Source organism: Dermacentor variabilis, chromosome 7 (assembly GCF_050947875.1).
Source record: "Dermacentor variabilis isolate Ectoservices chromosome 7, ASM5094787v1, whole genome shotgun sequence".
Classification (NCBI taxonomy): domain Eukaryota; kingdom Metazoa; phylum Arthropoda; class Arachnida; order Ixodida; family Ixodidae; genus Dermacentor; species Dermacentor variabilis.
The window spans coordinates 59,675,855-59,701,142 of NC_134574.1; the positions used below are offsets into that span (position 1 = coordinate 59,675,855).

At 46.8% G+C, this 25,288-nt stretch overlaps 1 protein-coding gene across 1 annotated transcript in view; it reads right to left on the reverse strand.

Moving 5' to 3' along the window:
• Positions 1 to 22,586, reverse strand: part of LOC142588657 (uncharacterized) — a 31,614-nt gene extending 9,028 nt beyond the window's left edge. Inside the window, exons 1-7 of the mRNA XM_075700481.1 lie at positions 22,563 to 22,586; positions 21,362 to 21,391; positions 19,000 to 19,029; positions 14,742 to 14,771; positions 14,212 to 14,227; positions 13,649 to 13,752; positions 10,823 to 10,864 (exon numbers count right to left, since the gene is read on the reverse strand). Coding sequence (XP_075556596.1) covers positions 10,823 to 10,864; positions 13,649 to 13,752; positions 14,212 to 14,227; positions 14,742 to 14,771; positions 19,000 to 19,027 — 220 coding nt within the window. The 5' untranslated portion in view covers positions 19,028 to 19,029; positions 21,362 to 21,391; positions 22,563 to 22,586. The remainder of the gene's footprint in view (positions 1 to 10,822; positions 10,865 to 13,648; positions 13,753 to 14,211; positions 14,228 to 14,741; positions 14,772 to 18,999; positions 19,030 to 21,361; positions 21,392 to 22,562) is intronic.
• Between the last annotated feature and the right edge of the window lie 2,702 nt (positions 22,587 to 25,288).

Sequence of the window (25,288 nt, forward strand, 5' to 3'; positions counted from 1 at the left end):
ACGAGACAAAACATGCTGCCAGAAGTGGCATGAGGCTCGATCACTTCACTGAGGAACCTCAATGCGCCTAGGACTTACAACGGTTGCTGGGTATGGGCCGCTCAATCAAATACAAGGACACCAGAGCCACTGCATCTAATTGAAGACGGCGGCCGCAGTTGGAGGCTGTTGAAACATATATATGAACACGTTTTGCAAGCAACGTCAGCAGCCAGCAAACCAGCTTCAGAAGCAGCACAAGCGACGCTATCCTTGTTTCCGGTCAGGACGCAATTGAAGACATTCAGAATCTTTCGTTTGCCGAAGGAGACAACCGAGAAGTCAAGGTCATGGTCGTCGCAAAGTGTGAAGCGTACTGTGTCGAGCAAGAGGACGAAGTCCACGAATGATATTTGTTTCGGTCACGAGTGCAGAGCGAGGCAGAACCATTGGAAGAGTTCTTTCGGCACGTGAAGTGGCAGGGCATGCACTGTACTTTCGGGACAAGCATGGACAACATGGTTGGCGGCGAAATTGTATTCGGTACGAACTGCAATTGCCCATAAGAAAGACGGCAAAATGAGCGTTAGCATGGTTTCCAGGAGAATCAAAGAGTACTACCAGATGACGCGCTGGAAAGACGTGGAGGGGGAGCTGGCCGGTTCGAATTTATTTTCACGTCTAGACGCAAACTCCAGCTTCCACGAGATCCACCTTGATGAGTGTTCATCGAAAGTTCGCACGTTGACAACGCCTCTCAGCCAGTACAGATTTCCCTGGCTCTCTTTTAGGACCGCGTCCGCTAGCGTGGTACTTCAAAAAGCATTGAATGAGGTGTTTGCCGACATTCCTGGAGCAAGGGCGTACGTGTCTGACGTCCTCAGTTGGGGTAGGGCCAGAGAAGAGCGTAACAAACGTCTAAGGTATGCACAAAAAGCAGCTGAAGCTGCAGGCCTGACACTCAATCGCTCAGTCTTGAAAAATGCGTGAAAAAAATGACATTTTCGGGAAACGTAATCACCAACGAAGGAATAATCCTGGTATGGCGCTGAACGAAAGCGCAATAAACATGGCAAAACCGCAAAACAAGGAGGCAGTAAAAAGATTACTTGGTGTAGTAGGCTACTTGAGCAAGTACGTGTCACCCCTATCCCTGTGAACACCAGATTTCCACAGTCCTCCCAGCCAAAGTGCTATCTTCAACTGAATAGGCAACGACGAGGGGGAATGGAAAGATATATGCGACGCGCTCACCAAGGCACGATTACCACCATCACTATAAATTTTTGACCCAGAGAAAGAAACGAAAGTAATGAAGTACTGTAGCGCCAAACAGACGACACAAGAAGAGACACGGACGAGCGCTCGTCCGTGTCTCTTCTTGTGTCGTCTGTTTGGCGCTACAGTACTTCAGTAACATGCACCAACTAGCCCAACAAAAAGTTCTGCTGGAACGAAAGTAATGTCAGACGCGTCACAGAAGGGCATTGGCTTGGCTCTGTCATAGCGCCACGGCGACATTTCGAGACCAGTCGCTTACGCATCTAAAGCACTCACTCAGTGTGACCAGTGACATTTACAGATCTAAGAAGTGATGGCTCTCGTATTTGGATGCGAGAAGTTCGACCGCTTTACATAAGGCCGAATTATCTTGCATATAATTGCCCAATCACCACTTACAGACTTATAAAAACATTCCATAGAGGATATGTCACTAGGGTTCTTTCTTGAAGCAGCTCAAGCACGATTATGTACTAACTTTTGTTCCTCGCAAACAAATAGATTTTACCAACGCCCGTTTAACTTGGTTGGCTCTGACGGACGTGAGCCCCTTGAACAAGGAAGATGTAGAAGTATATGCCATCAGCGTTTTGTCCGCACTGGTGGCAAAACAGTTGCGCTACTTGCGCGTGAGACGGCATCCGCTACGTATCTCAATATAACGCTGCAGAACAGTGCAGACGGGGAATAAGGCTGATGGTCCGCTCAAATCTGTGGCTACTCAACTTTCAGTAGTGAATGGGATAGTGTTCAAAGGAACAAAAGTCATTATACCTACAGGCAGGCGGTCCGACTCATTGAAACGCATTCATACAGGGCATCTTGGTATAGCTAAATGCAGAGCAAAAGCAAGGCAGGTGGTGTACTTGCCGAACATGAACGTAGACATTGAATCGATGATTAAGAGTTGTTCGATCTGCAGGAAGTGTACTTATAAGCAACCGTCAGTGCCACTGATGCTCCCCACCACTTCAGCCCAAGCATGGTACCGCGTTTGGGTGTACATATTCGAATGTAATGCAGAAGGATAGAACGTTGGGTGAGTTGGTACGGTAACATCATCTTGGATTGTAGCGCGAAGTGAACACGGACACAGAAAGGAGGAGACAAGACGAGCGCTATGAGCAGATAGGACGAGCGTCCTGTCTGGTCCTTTCTGTGTTCGTGTTCACTTCGCGCTACAATCCAAGATCATATTCGAATGTGCAGAGAAATACTACCCTACCACTTCAATTTAATGTGAATTTTCCAGATGTCGAGGAGCTGCGCGACCCGACAGCATCGGCGCCATCGAACGATTGGAGCCATGCTTTGTCGATTCAGAATCCTGATGGAAGTATGCACAGATAATGGTCCACAATTCTCAAGTAGTGCTTTCTCGCTTTGCCGAGCTGTAGGAGCGACAACATGTTACGTCAAGCCCATCGGAGAGCCAAGAAGTATGCTGGTTTGGTGGGTGACGTTTTCCTGCGCGTTAAGTGTGAGAGGTTGCGTGAGGAAGCGCTGTTTCTTCCATTTTATGGGCTCGGCATGCTGAATTACAGGTCAAGCCCACTGGAATATGACCGATCGCCGCATGAGCTGCTGCAAGCGAGGTGCCTACGCACGTCTGTACCAGACTTAGGACCCCAGGCTGTCACCAATGTCAAGAAACATGTGTAGAGGAGCCACGCCGCCCGGTGCCTGGCCCCTCTTCGTAACGAAGACGTCTTCTGTATCATAGGGACATCATGGGACCGCAAGGGCAAGTTGGCAGGCTGGCGCTCCTACTACGTACAAGCCGATAACTGCAAGATCCTCGCGTGCAACCTGCAGTATCAACTGGTAACGAAGGAGCAATTCGACTTCGACAGCGATGCGCCCAATCAGGACAACACTCCAACCGAGAAAGAGTCGTCGACTCTGCCATCGACATTAGCGGATTCAGTTTTCCCAAGTGCAGTCACCAGCCGGGCACCCTAGCCGGCCTGGATGCCCACGCGGGCGAGAAAGCCTTTGATACGGAGAGAATTTCAAACAGATCAGCCATCAGCATTAAATGAAGTCGTCGCGAAAACTTGTGAAAGAGGGTGATGTATCGTATTGCAATTTATAGCAATCTGCATGCGCAAGATAGCGCTGTGCCCTCACCCTCATGTGACAACTGTGTTGCTTCCGTGCTAAATACCTTGCCTGTCTTGCCCTATGTGCACGCCCGTTCAATAAACAGCAAGGTACTGCTTCCTTGGCACTGACGTGAGTCACTTCATCCGTCGCGAGACGAAACAACTGTCTAATAAGAGAGGCAGGTTACAAGATAACATGTTAGGGTAAGTATACAATGGTTAAATGGAATATTCTTTCTGTGCCTGTATCACCCACGAGGGAGTAATTTTGTCCCTAAGACGTGACACCGCAAAGGCGAGCTAGCCATCCAGATTAAGGAAAGTGACTCAGTCTGCCCAGTGAAATAAATCGCAAACAAGGTGATGTGATTCCTAGAGCATTTTACTGCATTTTAGTCGCAGCTGTTATCAGAAACCTCGAAAGCTGTTATGTAGAATATTGATCCCGGGTATTGCATAGATACATCGGGAACTATCAGAAAACTGTTTATGATATTCCATCATACTGTTGGAGGAAGAATGCCGGCCCATAACTGCAAAATAACGTATATTTACAACTGGCGTATCTGGCGTTCAGGCTACTGCCAGACTTCGTCTTCGCCTAGTCCAATTCAACTTCATCGTTCCCTCCACCGTAACATTACCCTCCCGGCGGAGTAGCTCCGTCCCCGGTGCAAGTTATGGAGCCTCAATTAATCAGGGGACATAGGGCTTAAGCCTGGCGATGTGAACAACATCGCTGGTGACGTTGGGATGCACTGAAGGCTGACCGACGGGGGCGATCTCGTATGTCACGTCGGACAGTTGGCGTAAGATCTGGTACGGACCAGAATAACGGGAAAGTAGTTTTTCCGACAAGCCAACGCGACTTGAAGGCGTCCAGAGAAGGACAAGGGAACCAGGTGTAAAATGGTAGTCTCGGTGCCGAAGGTCATAGCGTCGCTTTTGAGAAGCTTGCGATACTGAGGCGATGACGGGCGACATCTTGGGCCTGGGCGGCTAAGTCAATAGCATCGCGAGCGTAACCAGTGCTGGGTGATTGTACTACGGAAGGTAGCAACGTGTCAAAGGGCAAGGTGGGGTCGCGGCCATACAAAAGTTAAATGGTGAAAATCCGGCAGTGCAGTGACGGGACGAGTTGCAGGCGAAAGTGATGTATGGTAAAGCGACGGTCCCAGTCACGGTGATCGTCCGAAACGTACATGGCCAGCATATCAGTTAGCATGCGGTTGAGTCGCTCGGTGAGGCCGTTCGTTTGAGGGTGGTACGCGGTAGCAATCTGGTGTTCTGTAGAGCAGGAGCGGAGCAGATCATCGACGACCTTCGATAAAAAGTAGCGGCTGCGATCCGTCAGCAACTGGCGATGGGCGCCGTGGTGCAGGATGACGTCGTATAGTAAAAGTCGGTGACATCTGTAGCGCAACTGGTTGGTACCGCTCGTGCGATGGCAGATCTCGTGGCATAATCGGTTGCTACAGCAATCCATTTGTTTCCTTTGATAGAAATTGGAAAGGGCCAAGGAGGTCCAGGCCCACACGGATGAAAGGCTCTGTAGGGATATCAATTGGTTGAAGCAGACCAGCGGGAGGCGTAGCAGGCGTCTTCCGGGGCTGACACAGGTCGCAAGAAGCGACATAACGGCGCACAGAGCGATAAATGCCGGGCCAGAAGAAGCGGCGCCGCAGGTGGTCGTATGTACGAGTGATGCCCAGATGCCCAGCAGTAGCAGTGTCGTGAAGTTGCTGGAGCACGGCTAGTCGAAGGTGCTTGGGAACGACTAGGATGAGCTCCGGGCCTTCAAGACGAACGCTACGACGGTATAAAGTTCCATCGCGCAAGATGAACATCCGGAGGGACGGGTCATTGGGCGAGGAGCTTAGGAGTTCCATAAGTGTTCGAATGACAGAACCTTTGCGCTGCTCGTCGCCAATATGGAGGAAGCCTGAGACGGATACAACACTGATGTCCGAGTCTGCATCGGTATCGTCCGGTTGATCCATGGTATTGCGGGACAGGCAGTCAGCGTCTTTATGCAGGCGGCCTTACTTATACATAACAGAAAATGTATATTCCTGTAGACGCAATGCCCAACTTGCAAGTCGTCGAGTTGGGTCCTTCAAAGAGGAGAGCCAGCAGAAGGCGTGATGATCAGTTACGACGCCGAAGCTCCGACCGAAAAGGTACGGCCGGAATTTCGCGACCGCTCATAAGAGCGCGTGACATTCTCTCTCAGTGATGGAGTAATTTCGCTCGGGCGTGGAAAGAAGGCGGCTAGCGTAAGCGATGACGCGGTCTTGGCCCTGTTGACGCTGAGCGAGGACAGCGCCGATGCCATTTCCACTCGCGTCAGTTCGTACTTCAGTGGGCGCTGAAGGGTCAAAGTGTGACGGAATTGGGGAAGTTGTAAGCCGCTCAATGGGGGTAGAAAAGGCTTTCTCCTGCAGTGGTCCCCAAGAGAAAGAGACGCCTTTCTTAAGAAGGTCAGTGAGAGGGTGAGCGATGGGGGGGGGGGCAAAATTTTTCCCAAATCGCCGGAAATAAGATCATACGCCCAGGAAACTACGGACATTGTTTGTTGTACAAGGTACAGGAAAATTTCGCAAGGCGTGAACTTTCTGTGGATCAGGTTGGATTCCGGCGGCGTTTACGAGATAGCCGAGCATGTTAATTTCACGGCGACCGAAATGGCACTTTGAGGAGTTTAGCTGAAGGCCAGCCCTGAGAAACACGGAGAGTATGGTTGTGAGGCGGCGAAGGTCGCTCTCAAAGTCGCCGAAAACACAATCACATCCTCGAGGTAACAGAGGCATGTAGACCACTTCAAGCCGCGCAAGAGAGAGTCCATCGTGCGCTCGAATGTAGCTGGCACATTGCATAAACCAAAAGGCATGACTTTAAGTTGGTACAGACCGTCCGGGGTGACGAACGCGGTTTTCTCGCGGTCCATCTTATCGATGCTAATCTGCTAATAGCCAGAGTGGAGGACAATTGATGAAAAGTATTGGGATGCGTGAAAGCAGTCAAGAGCATCATCAATGCGCGGCAGGGGATAAAAATCCTTCTTTGTTATCCTGTTGAGGTGACGGTAGTCAACGCAGAAGCGCCACGAGTTGTCTTTTTTCTTTACTAAGACAACCGGTGATGCCCGCGGGCTACTGGAAGGTTCAATGATGTCCTTTTCCATCATCCTGTCTACTTCTTTCTGTATGATGGCCCTTTCTGTTGCGGAGACATGATATGGCCGCCTATGAATGGGGCTGGTGTTACCGGTGTTGATGCGATGCGTGGCAACAGATGTCTGGTCAAGTGGACGGTCGTCCAAATCGAAGATGTCCCGAAAAGATGACAGGAGGTGACGAAGAGCTGTTGTTTGCTCGGAAGGAAGGTCAGGGGCGGTCATCTTAGACACGTCGTCCGCAGGCGTCGAGTATGGAGGCGTGGGTGACAAAGGTCCGTTGCTACTGAGGAAGGATACAGTGGTCAAAGAAGAAATCTCAAATTCTTCCAAAGGACTGGTATGTGCTATGCCGATACCTTGTGGCAGCACATGCGACGAAAATCCAAAATTGAGGATGGGCGCGCGAGCGCAGTTTTCGCGGATCCGGATTAAGGTGCTCGGTAGGGCAATATTGCGCGACAAAACCACGTCACTAAGCGGCGACACGACGTACTCGCCATCAGTTACGGGGGGACAGGGCGTCAGGAGGACATTTGTAGCCGCCTATGGAGACAGCCTTGCAACCTCAGCAGAACATAAGCGGTGTGAAGCACAAGATGTTGCGTCGGCAGGAAGCGGCAGATCCAACTGTACAACACCTGCGGCGCAGTCAATTTGGGCAGTGTTTAGAAAGGAAGTCGAGGCCGAGAATTAGGTCGTGCGGACAGTGTTCAAGGACGTTAAATAGAACAACGGTATAATACCCCCCCCCCCCCAATGGTCGCACGAGCTGTCCACATTCCAAGGACAGGTAAGTACTCCCATCGGCGACTCACACAGTGGACGGTACGGCGGGTGTCAGAACCTTTTTGGGCATTCGGCGGAGAACAGCGAACATACCTGAAACCTGCGCTCCTCTATCAACCAGAGATCTAACAGGAACGCCATCAACGTCAATGTCCAGTAGGTTTCCACATGTAGGCAGGGTCAACAGAGGATTTGCGGGCCGGGCCAGAGTTGCAGCTTCACCTCCGGGAGCTGCACCGCCTAGTTTCCCGAAGTGAAGCGACCGCTTGCGGAAGGGGACGAAGAGCGGTGAACGAGAGGCGAACGGGACTTACGACCTTGCGGAGACGGGGAGCGGCTGGATCTTGGTGGAGCACTGTCGGCGTTGATGTTCTTAGTCGGCTTATAGGGCGAGAAAGTAGAATTGTCTGGTACTTGGCGGTAGTGACTCGGAGACGACCACCGAGGAGGCGACGACCAATGGTTGCGGCAATGACCAGCGATGTGTCCAATACCGGAATAATTAATACAGATAGGTTTATCATCCGCTGTGCGCCAGTCAGCTGGGTCGCGACGGAGGGGCGGAAAGCTTTGCGTCTGGGAGCGAGCGGCCGGAGAAATCTGGTAGGTGTTTGTGGGGCGGACCGAGCAGAGAGATGGAATGCCAAAACTTGAAATTTCCTCCCGAACGACCGCTAGTATAAGAGAGATGGCGGGCACGCTTTCCCGACAGTCGGAACGAACTGGAGCCGGGGCCATGGCTTCAAGCACACGGGAACGATGTGCGTTATATCTTTCGGTCCTGTCGGCTGAACGAACCGCGGCGGGTCTTCGCAATAAGATGTCGCGGCGGTATTGGGCAATCGGTCGAAAGTTTGAGCGACGCGGCGGCCCTTCGCTCGTTCGAAGCGCCGGCACTCCTTTATAATTGCATCCAAAGTGGCACAGTCATTACCCATCAGGAGATTGAAGGCATCGTCTGCAATACCTTTGAGTATGTGACCAATTTTGTCTGCCTCGGTCATGTTGTTATCAGGCTTGCGACAGAGGGCCAGCACATCCTGTATTAGACGATGTAGGATTCTGTGGACGTTTAAGCGCGACACGCAAGTTGTTTTTGCTGCCAGCAGACGACCTACAGGTCTGCCAAACAGGTCTCGCATTTTTTCTTTGCAGACATCCCAGTTCGTTAGGTCTGCTTTGTGTGTGTCGTTCCATTGCCTCGCAGTTCCTCTTGGATAAAATATGACGTTTGCTAGCATCATTGTTAGATCCCACCTGTTGTTGTCGCACACTCGTTCGTACATCTTAAGCCAATCCTCGACGTCGGCGTTGTCCGTGCGACAAAATGTCCCTGGGTCCCGCGGATGAGCGAGGATGACCGTTGGCGCGGGCTGCTGAGGCGTTGTCGCTTGTGTCAGTTGATTTGTCATTGTGGCGGCAGGTAGATGACGTCCGCTGCGAAATTCCGTGATTGTACCCCTCACCTCCGCCAAAATGTTGCAGGAAGAAAGCAGGCCCACGAGTGTAAAATAACGTATATTTACAACTGCCGCATATGGTGTTCAGGCAACTGCTAGACTTCGCCTTCCTCTAGTCCAATTCAACTTCATCGTTGCCTTCACCGTAACAATATCTTGTTGTGACGCCAATGACTACAACAAGCAACCATCAAGTGTATTACCAATACTGATGGATGACATGACTGTCTAGCATGCAGCATCGTTCAGGCAATCAATAACGGATTGCAACATTTATACAAATTTAAGACGGCCAATACATTGACCCCGCAGCCCATCCTCTTTTCCAGGAGCACACCGCGTGCTTAACAAAGAAAAGCTTTTTTTTCGTGTACGTAACGTGCCAGTAAAGAATAGGAATGGGCGTCCTAGGAGCTCATTTTAATGTATGGTCTTGCTTTCTCATAAGGCTATTACATTCAATGCAAAGTACATTTCCGTGAAATCGTATTGTGGAGAATTAAAGGTCTATAAGGTATACCGGAAAGGCCCCACAATATAGCTGATGTATTATGGTAAAAATAGCCTACAACGTAGGTTACATTATGACAGTGGTAACGTAAAAGAAACGGTTTGCATTTAAAAGCTACTCCATTCAAGTAATTTATTAGAAATGAGATCCTGATGCTATGGGGGTCTAGCAGTGGCAAGGCGAACTGCCGACTCAAGTTTACCTGTTAAATTTTCCAGACTGCTGCAAGCATTGGTGTCTTACCTTTACTTTCTGAAGCCGCACTATAGCTGCTTCCGCCAGCAATCACACGTGAACGAGAGGGCAATATTCTCCTGCTCAAACTAGTTAATCAACAGTACCGCAATAAATCATCCGCTGTTTTCACAAGTTGTACATCACCCCGTAGCAAACGGACCCATCCCTTGAATATTGTTCCCCTTACACCATCTCAGGATGGTTTTAGGTTTGTGTTCTTCCTCCACACCATCGAAGTTTGGAATAACCCTGAAGGGTCCTTGTATGAATTGCCTCGTGATAATGTTTTTATTCAGTTGAACTACTATGTTTGCTAATCTTTTTTTTTTTTTGCTTTCAACACTTGTGTACCCACTCCTGACATGTCTTGCTTCCGCAAGGTGGCAGTATATGTAAATAAATACATATATACGTGGAATAATGCCAGAATAACTTTCTGCAGCCAATGTAAATTGCTTAAGCGAAATAATCACTGGCAGTTCTGTACACGACATTCTTGCGGTAGAGGTAAAGTAGGGTTCGTTAGTTGGCCATCTTTCCCGCTCTGGCAGGAAAAGTGTGTGTCTCCTGTACACTGATTTTTGTTCCTTTAGCTTTCAGGCTGTTTCCACGTCGCGTTAGGCGTCGCTTTCATAAGGCGGCGGTCATATTCAACTTCTTCAGTAATTCGTTTCTGCGCTACTCTCGCTTTGACGAAGTCAAGCCCGGACAGAAAACGCCAAGGTAGTGTAACAATTGTATTCCGATTCTTTTTCTTTTTCACTTTTCAGCAGTTCTCCAGGTGGCACTGCCTCTAAACTACTTACCACATTGCGACGAACGTGAGCGCCAAATTATAGGAAAAGAGTGGAGTCTAGTAGCAGGAACTACTACATTTACCGGCCCGTTGATTACGAAGCGTTAGAACATGCAAAATGTGGGCCATTGTAACTCGTTGCCTCCTCAGTCATGTGGCATTGGACATTTATTTCTTGTGCGTCATGAAAGGCACGGCGCAAGTCAGTGAAGTGCAAGATTGACAATATGAGGCCCCATTTATACGAGATTTGTAGTGAAAAGTATGTTGTGACTCATTCACGGTTTTCTTCATTGGGATATTTTAGCTGGGGAACTATTCAGCGGCAAGAGGACAAAATTGGGGTACAACAGAACTGTGAACTAAGTGGCACTTATTTTTTCTATTCCAGCAAACTAGGCGTAAGAACTAGGCGCATGACTGCAAAAGTCCTGCACTTCCAAATCATCTTTCGGGAAAAAGGCCAACAAGGAGTTGCAAGCAACACACCTCTTGCAGAGGGTACCGGTGGTGGCTTATGGCGTGGTTGATCTGCAAAACAAATATTTATTTCAGTTCCAAGAAAAAAAATTACCAATACCCATCTCACGATTACTGTCAGCGGTTGTGCGTTAAAACTTCATCATTATAGTGGCACAACGTATTGTCACATTGTAAAAGAGTTATGTATTAGCCGTTTAGTGCAACGAGACTCCTCTTTCGCGCTTACCTAAGAACACTCGGGGCAATCCCGAGGGGCCACCGTGAAGCCTGCACGTGGTATCCCAAATGCATGGCGAGCCGGTGCGTGCGACCGCCAATCAAGGCTCTCCTTCGCGCTTTTTTTTTTGCACAAGCTACGCCATCTGGTGGCGCTGCTAAAAAGTCAGCACGTGGCCTCCTAGAGCAGAATCGTGCATGACCGGGGTGCGTGAACGCTGCGAATTGTTCCCTCGCTTGCCGCACACTGAGTGGCACATACACAGCGACACAAGTTGTCGAAAAGTTCTCAACCACCTCAAGCACAACAGTAGCCAGACTCGCTCACCATTAGGCCGCAGACTACCCAATAAGACAAGTAATCGGGTTGTCTGCGGCCGAACGATCACATAGAAAGAAACAGAGAGTAACCCTGAAAAGTGTGCGAATTACCCTACGAACGCTAACGCATTTGTTGGCATGACGGTTACGAAGTAGTAAATACATTAGCCTGGATAGCTCTATTCGCGTTCTCGCTGGACGTGCTACTTTTCGAAGGCAATGCGCAGCCAACGTCGATCACGTAGTAGTTTCCAGTAATGTGTACGCAATGGTACTGGAGTAAAATTGCTGTATTTCTAGTGCTACTGAGTGCGGTGATAAGCGGTTACAAATCAGCGAAATTCGCAGCGATTAGCATGGTTACAGCACTTACGTCATTTTTGTGAACTAACTGTGCATCTATCAATCCCTCCTGTCCACCTGTATATGTGTAACCATTTTCCCGCAATCCTGAGTATCTGTGTCGTCCGTGGTGAAGTGGTTATCGCATCGGGCGGCTGTGGTAGCAGAACAGGGTTCGAAACAACCTTAAGACTAACTTAGGTCGCTAGGTATCTAGCACCGTTTACCTATGTGCCGCTCTTCAACGAACCTGTTTGACGCTCACATGAGTCACGGGGTTTGCGGGCATGGCTAAGTACCGCTATTCAACGAATCTTTCAGGCTGACTTGGAACACTGTCTATGTGCCAGTCGCTTCATGCCATCTTCAATGACGCTCTTGATACAAACTTGGGTCACTGTGTCTGTCGCAGTACGTGTTGCTTTGTTCAATAAACCTCTTCGACAACCACATCGGTAACTAGACGATTGCCACTAGAAATGTGCAGCTCTATTATGACAAAAGAAGAGAGAGAGAGATGCTCTTTCATTTCTTCGATGCTCGGTAGAATCGAAAGCGAACCAAGTGAGGTAACGCCAATAAAGGGCGCAGTGGGTACAATTGGATGTAGGGTGCAGTACCAGCAGTGCAGCAGCAAGATGCGGCAGAGTTTGGAAGCGAGACATCTTTCTTATGAATTCCGTGGAACAAATGACCGCAGTTCAACTACGACATGGTTCCAAAGGAGACCGGACGTATTTAAGCCAACCGATTTCGAAATGGCTGGTTAGGACAAGCCGAATCTACACCATCAGCAATCCGGGAAAATTTACCCCGTGCTGGGGTAGGATCGCAGCCGCTTCGCAGGGGTTCTTCAAGGAGGGCGGCTCGATGATTTGGCAAGCTGCGTCCCAAGTGCAACGGGTATGTGCCGCCTTTCAGTGAACGTCTTTCACACCTACGCTAATTTAGCGAGTTGGACAATGGAGGCAGCATGCTTGCGCGGCAGCCGCCGTGGTTACTCAGTGGCTATGGTGTTAGCCTGCTGAGCACAAGTTCACGGGATCGAATCCCGGCCGCGGCGGCCGCATTTCGATGGGGGCGAAAAACAGCCGTGTACTTAGATTTAGGTGCATATTAACGAACCCCAGGTGGTCAAGTTTCCTAAGTCCTTCACTACAGCGTGCCTCATATTCAGAAAGTGGTCTTGGCACGTAAAACCCCATAATTTTTTAATGGCTGCGCGGCAAGCAAAGGAACAATTATCAGCGTTCGCACGCAGAGGCGAGCCACGTATCTCGGTTCGGAGGCAGCTAGCGCACTTCTCGGCAGCGGCACTTCATGGCGCAGCCTGTCTTGAAAACAAAAAGCGAGAACGCGGAGCGGCTTTCGTGTGATGCGTTTCTCAGCGCATGCACCGGCGCTCCAAGTATTTCGGAGGCAACGAGCAGCTTTTTCGTGTGCACAAAAATTAATCCAACTTTGTAAATTTCGCGCTATCACATTAGCGGTGAAGGAGGAGAAGGAACTTTATTACTGCAGGAACCGTTGCGCGGTTTATTCCTGGGTCTTTCCAAACAACTTCACTGATCCAGGAGACTCGGCGGTGCGATAGAGTCATTTTTCATACGCACTGCTTATCATTCATTTGCAATGTAAAACAATGTTCGGCTAGAAAGCAACGCGTAAGTTAGTTGTCCAGATAATAGAGACACATCTTTTTTTTTCTACTATAAACGTTTGCCAACGCACGGCCTTCAGTTTGCGCACTGCCAATGCCGCCGGACATCGCGCCGCAGGTTTGACTATAGATTGTCTCGATGAAGCTATTATGCATGTATTTAGTAACATGTATTACCATGTGGTTCTGGTTCCCTGTCGATATTCTGCATTTAGATCTTGTGTATTGATAAACCACAAAAAATGACGGACGTAAAAGGAGAGTTGGGACTCTCTTCCCGGCAGTCCACTTACGTGGCGGGGACGTGAATAGAGTGAACGTGATAAAGGCTATGAGGACTGCCAGTCCGATACCGACTGCCACGATCATTCCGTGCATCTTTTGGTCTTCCATAAGGCTGGGTGGCACAAAGCAAAAAAGACGATGTAACGAAATGTTAAAAAGAAAGTCTGGAATGCAACACATGGTTTAAAAGTACGATCTTAAGCGTTAATATTGAAAATTAAAAAATAGTTATGCAAACACATCGAATATGGCTAGAGCAATATATGTTTCATCGACACCTCACAAGGCAGGAAGGTAACTACAGTTTTGGAAGTCACAGGAAGTAGGAAAAGGGCTGCCTTTCCATTCTCTCTCTAATGGCTTAAATGAGCAAGATTTGGCAAACCTGACTAAAGACAGAGAGACGAGCAATAGAGCAGACTACAAAAACAGCTGATGAGAAAATCATATTGCTCGTGAAAGTAATAATGAAATCAGTTCAAGGTTGTTCCGAAGATTGCGAAAAGGAAATACCACGGAAGTATTTGTAGTTTTGGACACAGCACTATCATATGTGTTGTTAAACACTTACGCTTTGAGCCATGATGCTAGAAGAAATAAATAATTATTGCACTGGTATGATCACGAACACATGTCATATAGTACATTATTGCACAAAACGTAATATAACATCAGAAACCGAGATCGTCATGGCATCGCCAGGAAAGCAAAACGCTAACATTAGATGTATATACACGCCAATAAATATGTATCATTTTTTATGGGTTCTTTATATTAATTATATTATCATATTAACATTTCTTCATAGAAATGAATGTGTATTTGAAATGACAGGAAACTCAAAAGCGGAACGCATTATCACGATTTTTTCATGTCGAGATCTGTGTTTTGTGTATTCGCAAGATTCATTGCCCAGAACCCTGCATATGCGCAACCAAATACGGTATGTTTCCTCGGTGTAAATGTTTGTTTTAAGGACATTTACTGTCCATTGTCACTCTGGTGCAATAGGTTTGCTAATGCAGTTTTTTTTTTGCAAGGAAGAGGAGCCATAAGAAATATAAGTAACCATAAAACAAATTGCAAGAAATAATTACTTACTTTCCTTTTCTTTCGACCCGCTGGAGACTTCTGTGCAGGACGAAAACAAGAAAGAGTTTACAAGGGTGACTATTACGCAACAATCTGTGTCAACCTTACGAGAAAAGTAAGACAGATACTTGCTCGTTATGAACGGTATTGTTACTGTGCACATCAGCGTTCGCTACTCGATGAAAATTATTGATTTTTTATGAACACTTTCTCTCATTACCACTGGAAACAGTCGGTCCAAAATTATAGCGGCCTTCAAACAAACTGCTTCATTATCGTTAAATGGTGAGATAGTTGCGATAGTTTGGAGCGGTTTCGTGTGCATCTCTTCCTCAGCCGTACCCTAAAGGTACACGCATGGTCGAGCATTATAGCATGACAGCCAAAATCCGACGAATCCGCAAAACTGCTGGAGCACTGAGAAGTGCGAGGTCTTGTATCACGTTGCGAATTGTCCTTGTCATTCTCCACTGTCATATTCATTGCCAAGCTGCAGTCGTTATTTACGTGTGACGTCGCCTTTGTTCGACGGCACCGTCATTGCCTTCGTCGCCTTGTCATCGTATTCGGTGTGCTATTATAAATTTCGTGAACCCATGTTCTGTTACCATCCTCGGCCGCGATAGATCATGTGCCATTGTCTTTTGCATAAACTTGGAAATCATGATGTCGTATATTGCAGCTCTTCTTACCGTGATGGGGCCATGCCGCACTTCAGCATTTGCAGCAGATGACGCTTCCGTTAAAGGTGGAGCTATGGCAGAGACAAAGTTGGGTGAGCAGTGCTCTGTACATGATGGCGCGTTACGTCACCATGTGTTATAAAAACGAGGAAAATGTATTGCTTGGCCTCCCTGCTTCTCGTAGACGACGGAGTGACCGAAAATGGCGTAGGGTAGTCAGATTTTCGAAGGTAAGAAAGCATAGCGAAACAAGATCCGGCAGACGAGGGTGCATTAAAAGAAATTATGCCGCCGGTTAAGGAAGGACATTGACGACCATAATAATCATAACTTCTTTTTTTTGTGGATGAGATATTCTCTGGGTTTCATAAATTTCATCTAGGAAACGGGGCCCAGGAACACTGGGCCTTCCTATTTTCAGCCTTTCAGTGTTGTTCAGTAATCTCTGTGGGCGCGGTGCTTCGCTGAAAGGCAAATTTCTTTATCCTATGCTGCGGAGTAGGGTTGGAAGAGATCAAAGCCGAATGCCCGTGTAGTTTAGATCAACTATATAGTGGCAAAGGTAGTAACCTACGCAATTTCTATACTCAGTAATCCTCTCTTTAAGATGTACTCAGGTATTAAATAACGTCGCCTAGTGAATTCAATTACTCGTATGCGGCATCATCTCTCTTTAGCGGTCAGAAAACCTCCATCGAACAAGGACAGTATACACCTTCCTAAATGTAACAAAACAAAGAGAAGCGCAGAATTCAGCTTTCTCCTGAAGTATGAGACCGCAAGCCGATACAAGCTAGACGAAGCCTTCACTAAACGCAGCTATTTATCCGTTCGCCTCTGAAACTTACATCGAATAGCTACTGTGGATAATATCTAGCTGAGCTTGGGCCATTTTTTTCCTGAAAATTCACTTCATTGCTGATTCTGTTGCTGTTCCTCCATTGGCTCGAACAAGGCTAGAATGCCGCCATCAGTGAGATGGACCACTCAGTGCAGAGCGTTTATGCTGTGGAGGAGTATATTAGACCAGGAACAGTGGCCCTAAAAGAATCGGATGGTTAGCAAATACGAGCCGTGGTCCACGTTTTCGAAGACAATGAAAACTTCACTGAAGCTACGGGATGGAATGCTACCTTTGTTGCCACAAGGTTGGGGCATTATACGGAGCACCTATCGATGAACGCTGCAAGAAGTATTTGTTACCTCAACTCGCATGCAATTTGAGGCTTTAATAAATGAAAGGAGAGGAGGAGATTGGTTGGCAAAAAGGAAGGAAGCGAGCTGACCCCACCGTGATTGTATAGGGTTCTGTTGACAGGTGAACATGGCTGAGCAGTTTGGGGAAAATAAGAAAGGGACGGAAAGGTGACAGATAATCAGGAAGAGCCCTGCTTCATAAAATGAAGCGCTAGTACTGTTTAGTTTACCAGTGCCTACACTTGGGAAGAGCCTAGGCATAAGGTTGGGCTCTGCTTACTGCGGACGCAGTCCAAGCCACGAAGGCTCCGATGGTATACTTACGGCAGTCGGGACTTTACACATTATTTACCCCCTTTTCATTCGGGCTCCGTTTCTTTGTGTATTCTTGTTTCATTTCCTTCCATAAATTTTATGTGATCTTTGCGTCAATCACAACAGTCCATTCCAAGCACTAGACCCTAAGTTAGCTGGTCTGACATCCTCGGTTTTCCATTAACCCAGAATATCTTTCTCAATTCAGCTTGCCATCTATAATTTATTACCTGTTTGGGTAACAGCAGAACTAACTGAGTGCCCGTCTAGTTTATCATGCCCATAAAATTAATACTGAACTGAGCGGCAATTCATTCATTCTGAGCTCGGTATTCTGAGCTGGAACAACCTAACTGAATGTGCCACGTTAGAACTAAAAAATGACAACCATTCCACTCTGTGAAGATGGAAAGGCAGCGAAAGCTGATGACAGCCAAACCTCTTAAATGAAAAGCAAAGTGCTTTCGCTGCCGTTGAATTTTCACAGATTGTAATCTTGGTCATTTCGTGTTCCACTCAACGACGATGGGCAAGTTCACGACTTGCCCCTTGATTCCGTACTGTCCCGCGCCGTGACTCAGACGCCTGACGCACATGAACGGGATCCGTGGTGCAGTCAGGCGTTCCTTTAGCGTGTTCAGTTTCGCCAGATGCTCCGGAATCCGAGGGTACATGTACCCGTTCTTGGTGGAGTACTGGGGCACCACAGCCCTCAGCAGAGATTCCTTGCATGTATCGTGCACCTTGAAGTCGGTACGTCGCCGTGAAAGTTTGGGAACGTACGGGACAGTACCTGTAGCACGCAGTCCCGTTTAGTCACGTCTCGTACATTTCCGATCCTCGTCAGGTCGTTCTCGAGTCAGTTCTCGAATCCAGTCTCCAATTAAATCCGAAATTTTTATCCAGAAAGTATCGCTTGAAGTTGGCGTTCGCACCTTTGATGCCGTTTACTCGGTCCATCTGGTACCTTTGCCGCCGTATAGAGTTGCCACCGCATTGCGTCATTCGGAGCTGCCCAGGCTCGCGATTGTCGTTTTCATTCAGCATCGCGGGAACGTTCTTCGTCCGTAGTCGTTTCGCGCCGGCGCCTTTTATAATCTCCTTGCTGTTCCCTCTGGCGCTCCTCGTACGCATGTTGTTCTTCGGGTGTACGTACTGTACTTGTTCGCCCCATCGATAAGGAAGGTGTTCAATGGCTCACACCCCCACAGTGAATGTGCGTTGCGGTTGGACCCTTCCTGCACTATCACCAGGAACGGTCCACATAATGATTTCTCCTGTTGCCGGATGCCGAAAAAACTGCGGAAGGCTAGCCATTACAGCTTTCGCTCCAAGAAATGACGTGTGCCAGGAATGTTCTTGCTTCAGTGCCACTGCGTTTATAACTCGTTAGTAAACTATATCTGGTGAACCAGTTAACAACCATCACCACTGAATGAATTTAACTAAACTGGCATCGAATGTGGAACATTGATCTTTCATGGTTGCTTAGGATATGTATATGTATCTACGACGTACGGGGCGCGAGGGGTACTTACGAACGTGCATTCCTCCTGCCATGACTGCTTGTGAAATTCTGGCCATTGCATTCTCATCCACTCGATTTTACAGCGCATGTACGTAGTCTATATATTACTCGCGTGAAGATGGCAGTCTCCACCTCACTGCAGGACATGAAGCAGCCCCTTTCCATATCTGGCGCAAATGTCAGATGTATCAACGTTTCTAGATGTGGTAGGGGCCTTCGAAGCCGACCCTGTATGAATAGAGATGTTCGCACTGCCGTGTACACAAAGCTTACATTGTCTGTCATGGTCGCGGGAAGCGTCAGCAGCTAACGTCAAGTCCTCACCTAAGTTCTTTGCCGAATGTTTTAGAGCTAACAGTACATAGTTCGTGTGTGTGTGTTTGTGCGTGTGCGCGTGTTTGTGTGTGTACACGCCCAAGAATGTCCCCTGCAGTCTGATTTCCGCTAAGGTTAAATTTAGGAGGCTGGATAAATAAAAATCTCATTATGTTCACAAATACTTCTGAATTGCACCGCCTGAATTCCCATGCAACATTTTACTTACTCTGCTGTTCATCCGAGCTGCTGTCCATTTCTGTAAGGAATTATAATACATAGCATGCAGTACGTGTGAAGTCACGCTTCCACAGTAAGCCTAGATATCGTAAAGTTTCTGTATCAGAGCTAAGTTGGAGCATAGCTGTGACAAGCAAACGTGGCTACGTAATAATCTTCGGCGAAACAAGTATTTCTGTTGGGCGATTTTTTTTCACAAAGGGAAGGACTGCGTAAAAGCCTATAAAGTTCGTAATGATATTCAGTTCTTTAGAACTAGACATCTAAATAAACCCGAATCCCTCTTGAAAGATTAGCAATATAGGTTCCCGTTTCTAGCATTTTTTCAAACCCGTAGACTGGTGCAAATACAATTGAAGAAAAATCATTTTCCTTACCTGATACACGCTACTTTTTTCCATAACTGCCTTGTATAACAAAGAATCCACATATCTGCAGCGGGAAAGCTTATTTACCAGAATGACAGGTAACACAGAGCAGGTGTGCTCCAGCCTTCTCCTATGCAAAAGGTATGAGTGAAGGGGCGCACATGTATATAATGGCGAATGATAACGATAAAATATGTGGCAGTGTACGCCAATATACAATAATTCTTAAAATGTCCGCGCATCTGGAGATCTCGACCACAATGTTTTGTTTTACGGACATGTAATTTGGCAACGCAATTAGTGTTTCTCGCCACATAGGCAATCTAACGATGTTTTCGAGCTAATCTTAGCCTAGCTGTTTACCTGGTTAAATTAACGGATTGGGAAAGCAGGGTTACGATACAACTGTAATACTAATGGTGTTTAGTCGTTAAAGGTCTGACAACGAAAAACCGTAGGTCTTAAAGTGGTATCTTGCACGATGTTACTTTATTGGCCTTTTTTTTCGTTGAGTCCCTTAGGTAACGATATGCTGGGAAACTGTATAGCACTGTCTTTGTAATCGAACAATTGAACACGGCATAAAGAACGTGCATTCAATATAGCATGAAGACTATCTCTAAGCACGCACAACTCTTAGCAGAATAGCGCATGATATTAAACGGTCTACTTGAATTTTCTAATATTTCTCATAGTTTTCTGTACTCCACTCTTGACTGGACATGTTCCCTTTCTCGGAAAATGCCCAGAGTGTACGTATGTGTCTGTGGATTCACCTGTCATCTCCTTTCTTCCCTCGGCAAGCGTCGCCTTCGTTACCCAAACATGTAACAGCTGCAGGTGACGAGGCTGTGCCCGTGCCACCCGCTACTGGTGCTTCGTCAAAACTCAAAGGAGTTTTCCATCAACCAGATTTTGATATTGCACTAGATATGCATAGTATTACCAGGGTCCTTCTATAACTTGCTACCGGTCACACAACTTCCGCAAAATTCCATATAGCGACAGAATGGGGCACCAGAGGCGCTGTCCTATGCAGAAGACAGTTTGAATCTGCGAATTCTTTGCAATTTGCAACTGTTCGCGAATGTACAGACTTTTCTGGCAGCTGCGAAACGTGGCATGCTTTTTGTGAGCATGTCACTTATCGCCCTTGCATTCTATTGGCTATGTCTTTTATTTTTCCTGCCTTGTAGATACCACTGAATGCGCACCTGTTGGCGTTTGGATTATTCACAAACTGTAATCCTGGTTTGCATTCCCTATTTTTTGTATAATGTCACTTTATGCACGCGCCACTTTCTACTCTCGTTATAGCGCCACTGCATGTAGGCGCAAATTGGTATTAACGGTTGTTTTCGTTGACTTTGACATGAGACAAATTACATGTTGGTATTCATGATGCCACAAAATGTGTGCGTGCTTGTGGTCATATACTACTTTTTCTTTTGACCACTGTGTGTAAGCGCAAACTGGTAAATTTTGCATTTGCGTTTTTATTTTTCTTTCTGGCTTCTTTCTTTCTTTACGAAGAAAAATGTGTATATTGAAATCTGTGTGCCTGCAAGCGCACTCTTCATGAAGGCCGGACCACGGCTGAAACATCAGACAAGTACAGTTATTTTTCCTACGTGCTTCTATTCTTTGAACGGTTTCTGTGCCAGGTCCTGTCATTGAATGTTTCACGATATACATGATGGTGAGGGCACCGATTAAAGCACAATTGATTATCTCTTTTACGCGTTAAAAGACTGATCTGCATGTGTGCCTTCGCTTGTCTGCGGTCTTCCGAATGTGCGTTGAGTTGATGAGGGCATAAATTACCAACACGCCTAGTTATATATTCTTTCGAAAAGTCTCCTCGCTAGCTTGCTTCCTGCTTATGTCAGTCATAGAGGCGAAAATGTTTCAATATTTAGGTTAATATTTAAACGCCAGCTTCTTCTTGCATAGTGAAAAAATCGCATGCAACAATCTACTTACTCAACCTTTCGTCTGAATCACTGTCTCTTCCTGGAAAGACAACAAGTGTGAGCATTGACGAGGCTCTTTCTTGACATTTTTTCACAGCACATGTAGAAGCCTACGCTTCCTTTATTACGTCACAAGCTACATGCTGTGTGAACAGCTAGCTAATGTCCACCCTGTATTGGTTTATAGGCACATGCCGGATGTTTCACGTAAGCAAAACCAAACTTTAAGGATATAATAAAACCTGTACAAATGTCACCGGTAGTATATTGTGCATATGCGTCTTGAGTTACTGAAACAATTTTTGAAGTCCCAAGAGCTAAACTATGAGGTGCGTAGGTAATTAGGGAAAATATTATGAATTTGTCTTACGGCATACGTTGTATTTGAAAAGTTGGTTGTAGTGCAAGCTCAGGAACACCCACTGAGGTCAGCTTCACTACGTTATTTTAGTTCTATGTTGCGGGCGCTGAAAAAACAACCACCTAATCAAAAAAGAAATACATAGCCGTATAGCCTATATAGCAGTGATCTCACTCATGTTGGGAAAAAAGGAGTTCGCTAGTATTGATTTACTTTTGGTGATAATCTGTATAAACAATAAGTAGTTCAAGAGAGAGCGGCAAACACCAGATACGCTTCAGGTGGTTGGTGTTACAGTAATGTTTAGCTCTGGCAAGGGAAAAATATTTTGGTAGCCTCATGGGTGTGAGCGGAGTAAAAGTTCAACCTAACTTTAGGTACAAAACGTTGTTACCTTGCTGGTGAAGCAGCGCACTGACACGCTGACACTGACACGGACACACAAAAGTGTCGTCTTTTCCTGTTGGTCTTCACTGTGTCTGTGTCAGTGCGCTGCTTCACCAGCAAGGTATAATGATCACTCACAAACTAGCCCAACTTTCCACTTTACGAAACGTTCTCGTTGTATCGTAGCAAAACTTTACGTAAGTGTCAGGCTGATCTTTTACTTGAAAAAACAATGCATATGCAAAAAATGTCTTTTAAGGCGAAATGGCCATTCATCCGAGAGTGGCGTTACCGTTCGAAAAAATCTATACGGGTTTCTCTGAAAGAAGTCACAACGGAAGTTGCAGGTTTCTTTGGTGGTTTGGGCTGCTCCCCAATGAATCGCCATTTTGCCTTGGACTAAGCCTCGTCCGCCTTGCGAATTCGGGCAAAACTGATCTGCAAGTTACGGCAAAGTGCTTACTTTCCCCTTCATCGGAGCCACTGTCTTTTCCTGAAATTAAAAAGATAGTAACACAGAATGTTCCATGGAAACGAAAAACTTACTTGCAAGTAGCGTGACAACGCAGGAGATTCCGCGAAGCGATAAATTTGTAAATACGGCGCTTTATTTATGAAGCAAAATGTAGGGGAGAAACAATGTGGAGTTTATTACGAAGATGCACAATCAAGAAAAATGTTGCGGAAGTTCACGGGTCAACATAAACGTCAAATGAAACTTTCATTTGCTTTATTATATAAACTTCATGCTATGTGTGGGTCTGCTTTGCAGCTACCGAAGCGCATTGCTTTATTCTGAGCAATATAGTGTTTCTAGGCTAAATCGAAGGTTACTGTTTTCCATTGTTTAATAATAGAATAATTGTATCGTTTTTTTTAGCTTCACACAAAAATGTTGATTTGAGCTTTGCAATCAAACAAAGTAATCAATGTGGCACTCGTGTCAATCTAACCGATCTTCCAAAAGAGCATGTTTTTCTGCCATGGTAACATGATTCGCAACACATAAATAATACTTCAGTCATCACTCCAACCAAGCTCTCACAGGTGGCTTGCGGTTATATTGTGGGCAATCTTCTTGCCATTCCTACGACGTAATCTTTGTGTGAAGCAGTGTGGCGTGCTGTGCTCTATGAACCATATCAACATGTAGCAGAATGGACAACTGGGTTAGTTCGTTTGCTTGGATCTTGACTACTGGTTTAGCGCACGGAAGATGAAAAAACGAAGAGAGAAGACAACACAAAGCGCCTTGTCCTGCCTTCTCTCCATTTGTGAAGACAGAAGACGACCACTCTGACTCGATGTAGGCGCAAAGTGTCAAGATCTAACAATGCGCGATTATTCCCTGCTTGTTGTTTCCGACCCCCACATACAAATTGCCGGAAAGGTGTTTGCATGATTCTCACTTAAGCTAATAAGCGTCCTTGTCTTTTAATGATGGAGAAGCTGATGAACGAGAGACTTAGGAACGCCACCGTGATATGGACGACACGACAACTGTCGTCGCCTCGTGCATAATTGCAACCCACTTCTTATGAAAAACAAATCATGCTGAGATTGCACAGTGGCGAGAAAAAGCAAAGTAATAAAAAAATTCGCAGTTTCGCCCGAAAGGCGACGCACCGATCACGACAGCAAATTAGTAGATAGCTATAAGTAAGCATAGTAGCTTTATTGGCCGTACAAGCCCGTAGGAAGAACCCCAGGTGGTCTAAATTTCCGAAGTCCCCCACTACGGCGTGCGTCATAATCAGGTCATGGTTTTGGCATGTAAAACTTCATGATTTTATTTTTTAGATTGTAAACATTCGCTTATTAACTAAATGAACAAGCACGGTGTCACACGTGCACAGGTAAACATACACACATCTCACTCGATGACAGCGGAAACTCGTTGTCCAAAAGCTGGAGTGAGGAATCGCGGCAGCAGTAGCGAGTGAATCGACCTTCATGCATCTCTCGCTTCAACACGAACGAAACGCCGAGAACACTGCGCATAAGAAGCTACTGGCACTACGCGCATACTGCAAACGTCGCATATCACCTTGAAGATGAGGCCCGCGCGGGCGCTCACTTTGGCCAAATCGCATGTCGCTTTCGCGATACCCCACCCACACGGCTCCGTAGCTGCTGGAGAACCCCCTCCCCACACCTCTCCCACCTCATCTCTGTTCATCGCGCGCGACCGAAAAGGACCGCTTCCGCGCCGCCCTCATCGCTCGTGCATGCGAGATTGAGACGCAGTCATCGGCCCATCCTCGCAAGCTATCACTCGCACATACAGCATACGGCGCGCAGCGATGATTTTAATGCCATTGGACTTCATACAGAACCTCGCGGCGACGGGGACCCCGATGCCGACGGCAGAAATGCGCTTGGAGTATCCATATAATTTTTGTCGCAATAAAAGATGAAATGGTAGGCGTGCGCACCGGCGTCTTCTACTGCATTCCGACGCTTCCCACAAAGAAACGTGCGGTGCCAGTGGAGCATACCGTGCTCTGGTTGTAGCACTGTTAAAGTACGGAGTTATAGCAAACAATGCTGGTACCAGTGTTATCACCACGCCCGAAAACACGTAGCGAATACCACCCTCTCTCCGAACGCAACTTATTCAGTAAACAGCAATAAGGTATTTTTTTATGCGAAACATCCATAGGCAACCCCAACTCCTTAGGAGCAGCGCTTCTTGAATTTTATGACGCTGCGCCGCCTTTAAGGCAACACAGTTCACTTATACTCCGTTTGATACATCAGGTAAAACGATAACTCCCTTTGATACAGCGGTGCAAGAACAGGTATGGTCACTAAAATTTATCACTACGCGTGTTCCGTCTATGCTTCGCCGCGCGCCAGCGGCGTTTGCGTTCGCGAACATGCACGCAAGGTTGCTGCGACGGGATGCAAATAAAAAAACAACGGAAAGCAAATTGATGTAAAACAACGTGTTAGCAGCCGTGCGAGTACATAATCTTTTTGTTTCTAAGGGTAGCCATTTTCTCATTCAAGAGTGAGCATATATAAAGAAAATTTTCTCAAAACTTGGTCAAAGAACACCGAAATGTGATGCCCAACTGTCGCATTTTGTCGCGTTCACTTAGATGGGGCTAATGTGACGCACTTTTCTAGCGCCATGCTTGCATCCTTTTACATGGATGCATTAAACTAGAAAGTTGATGTGATGCT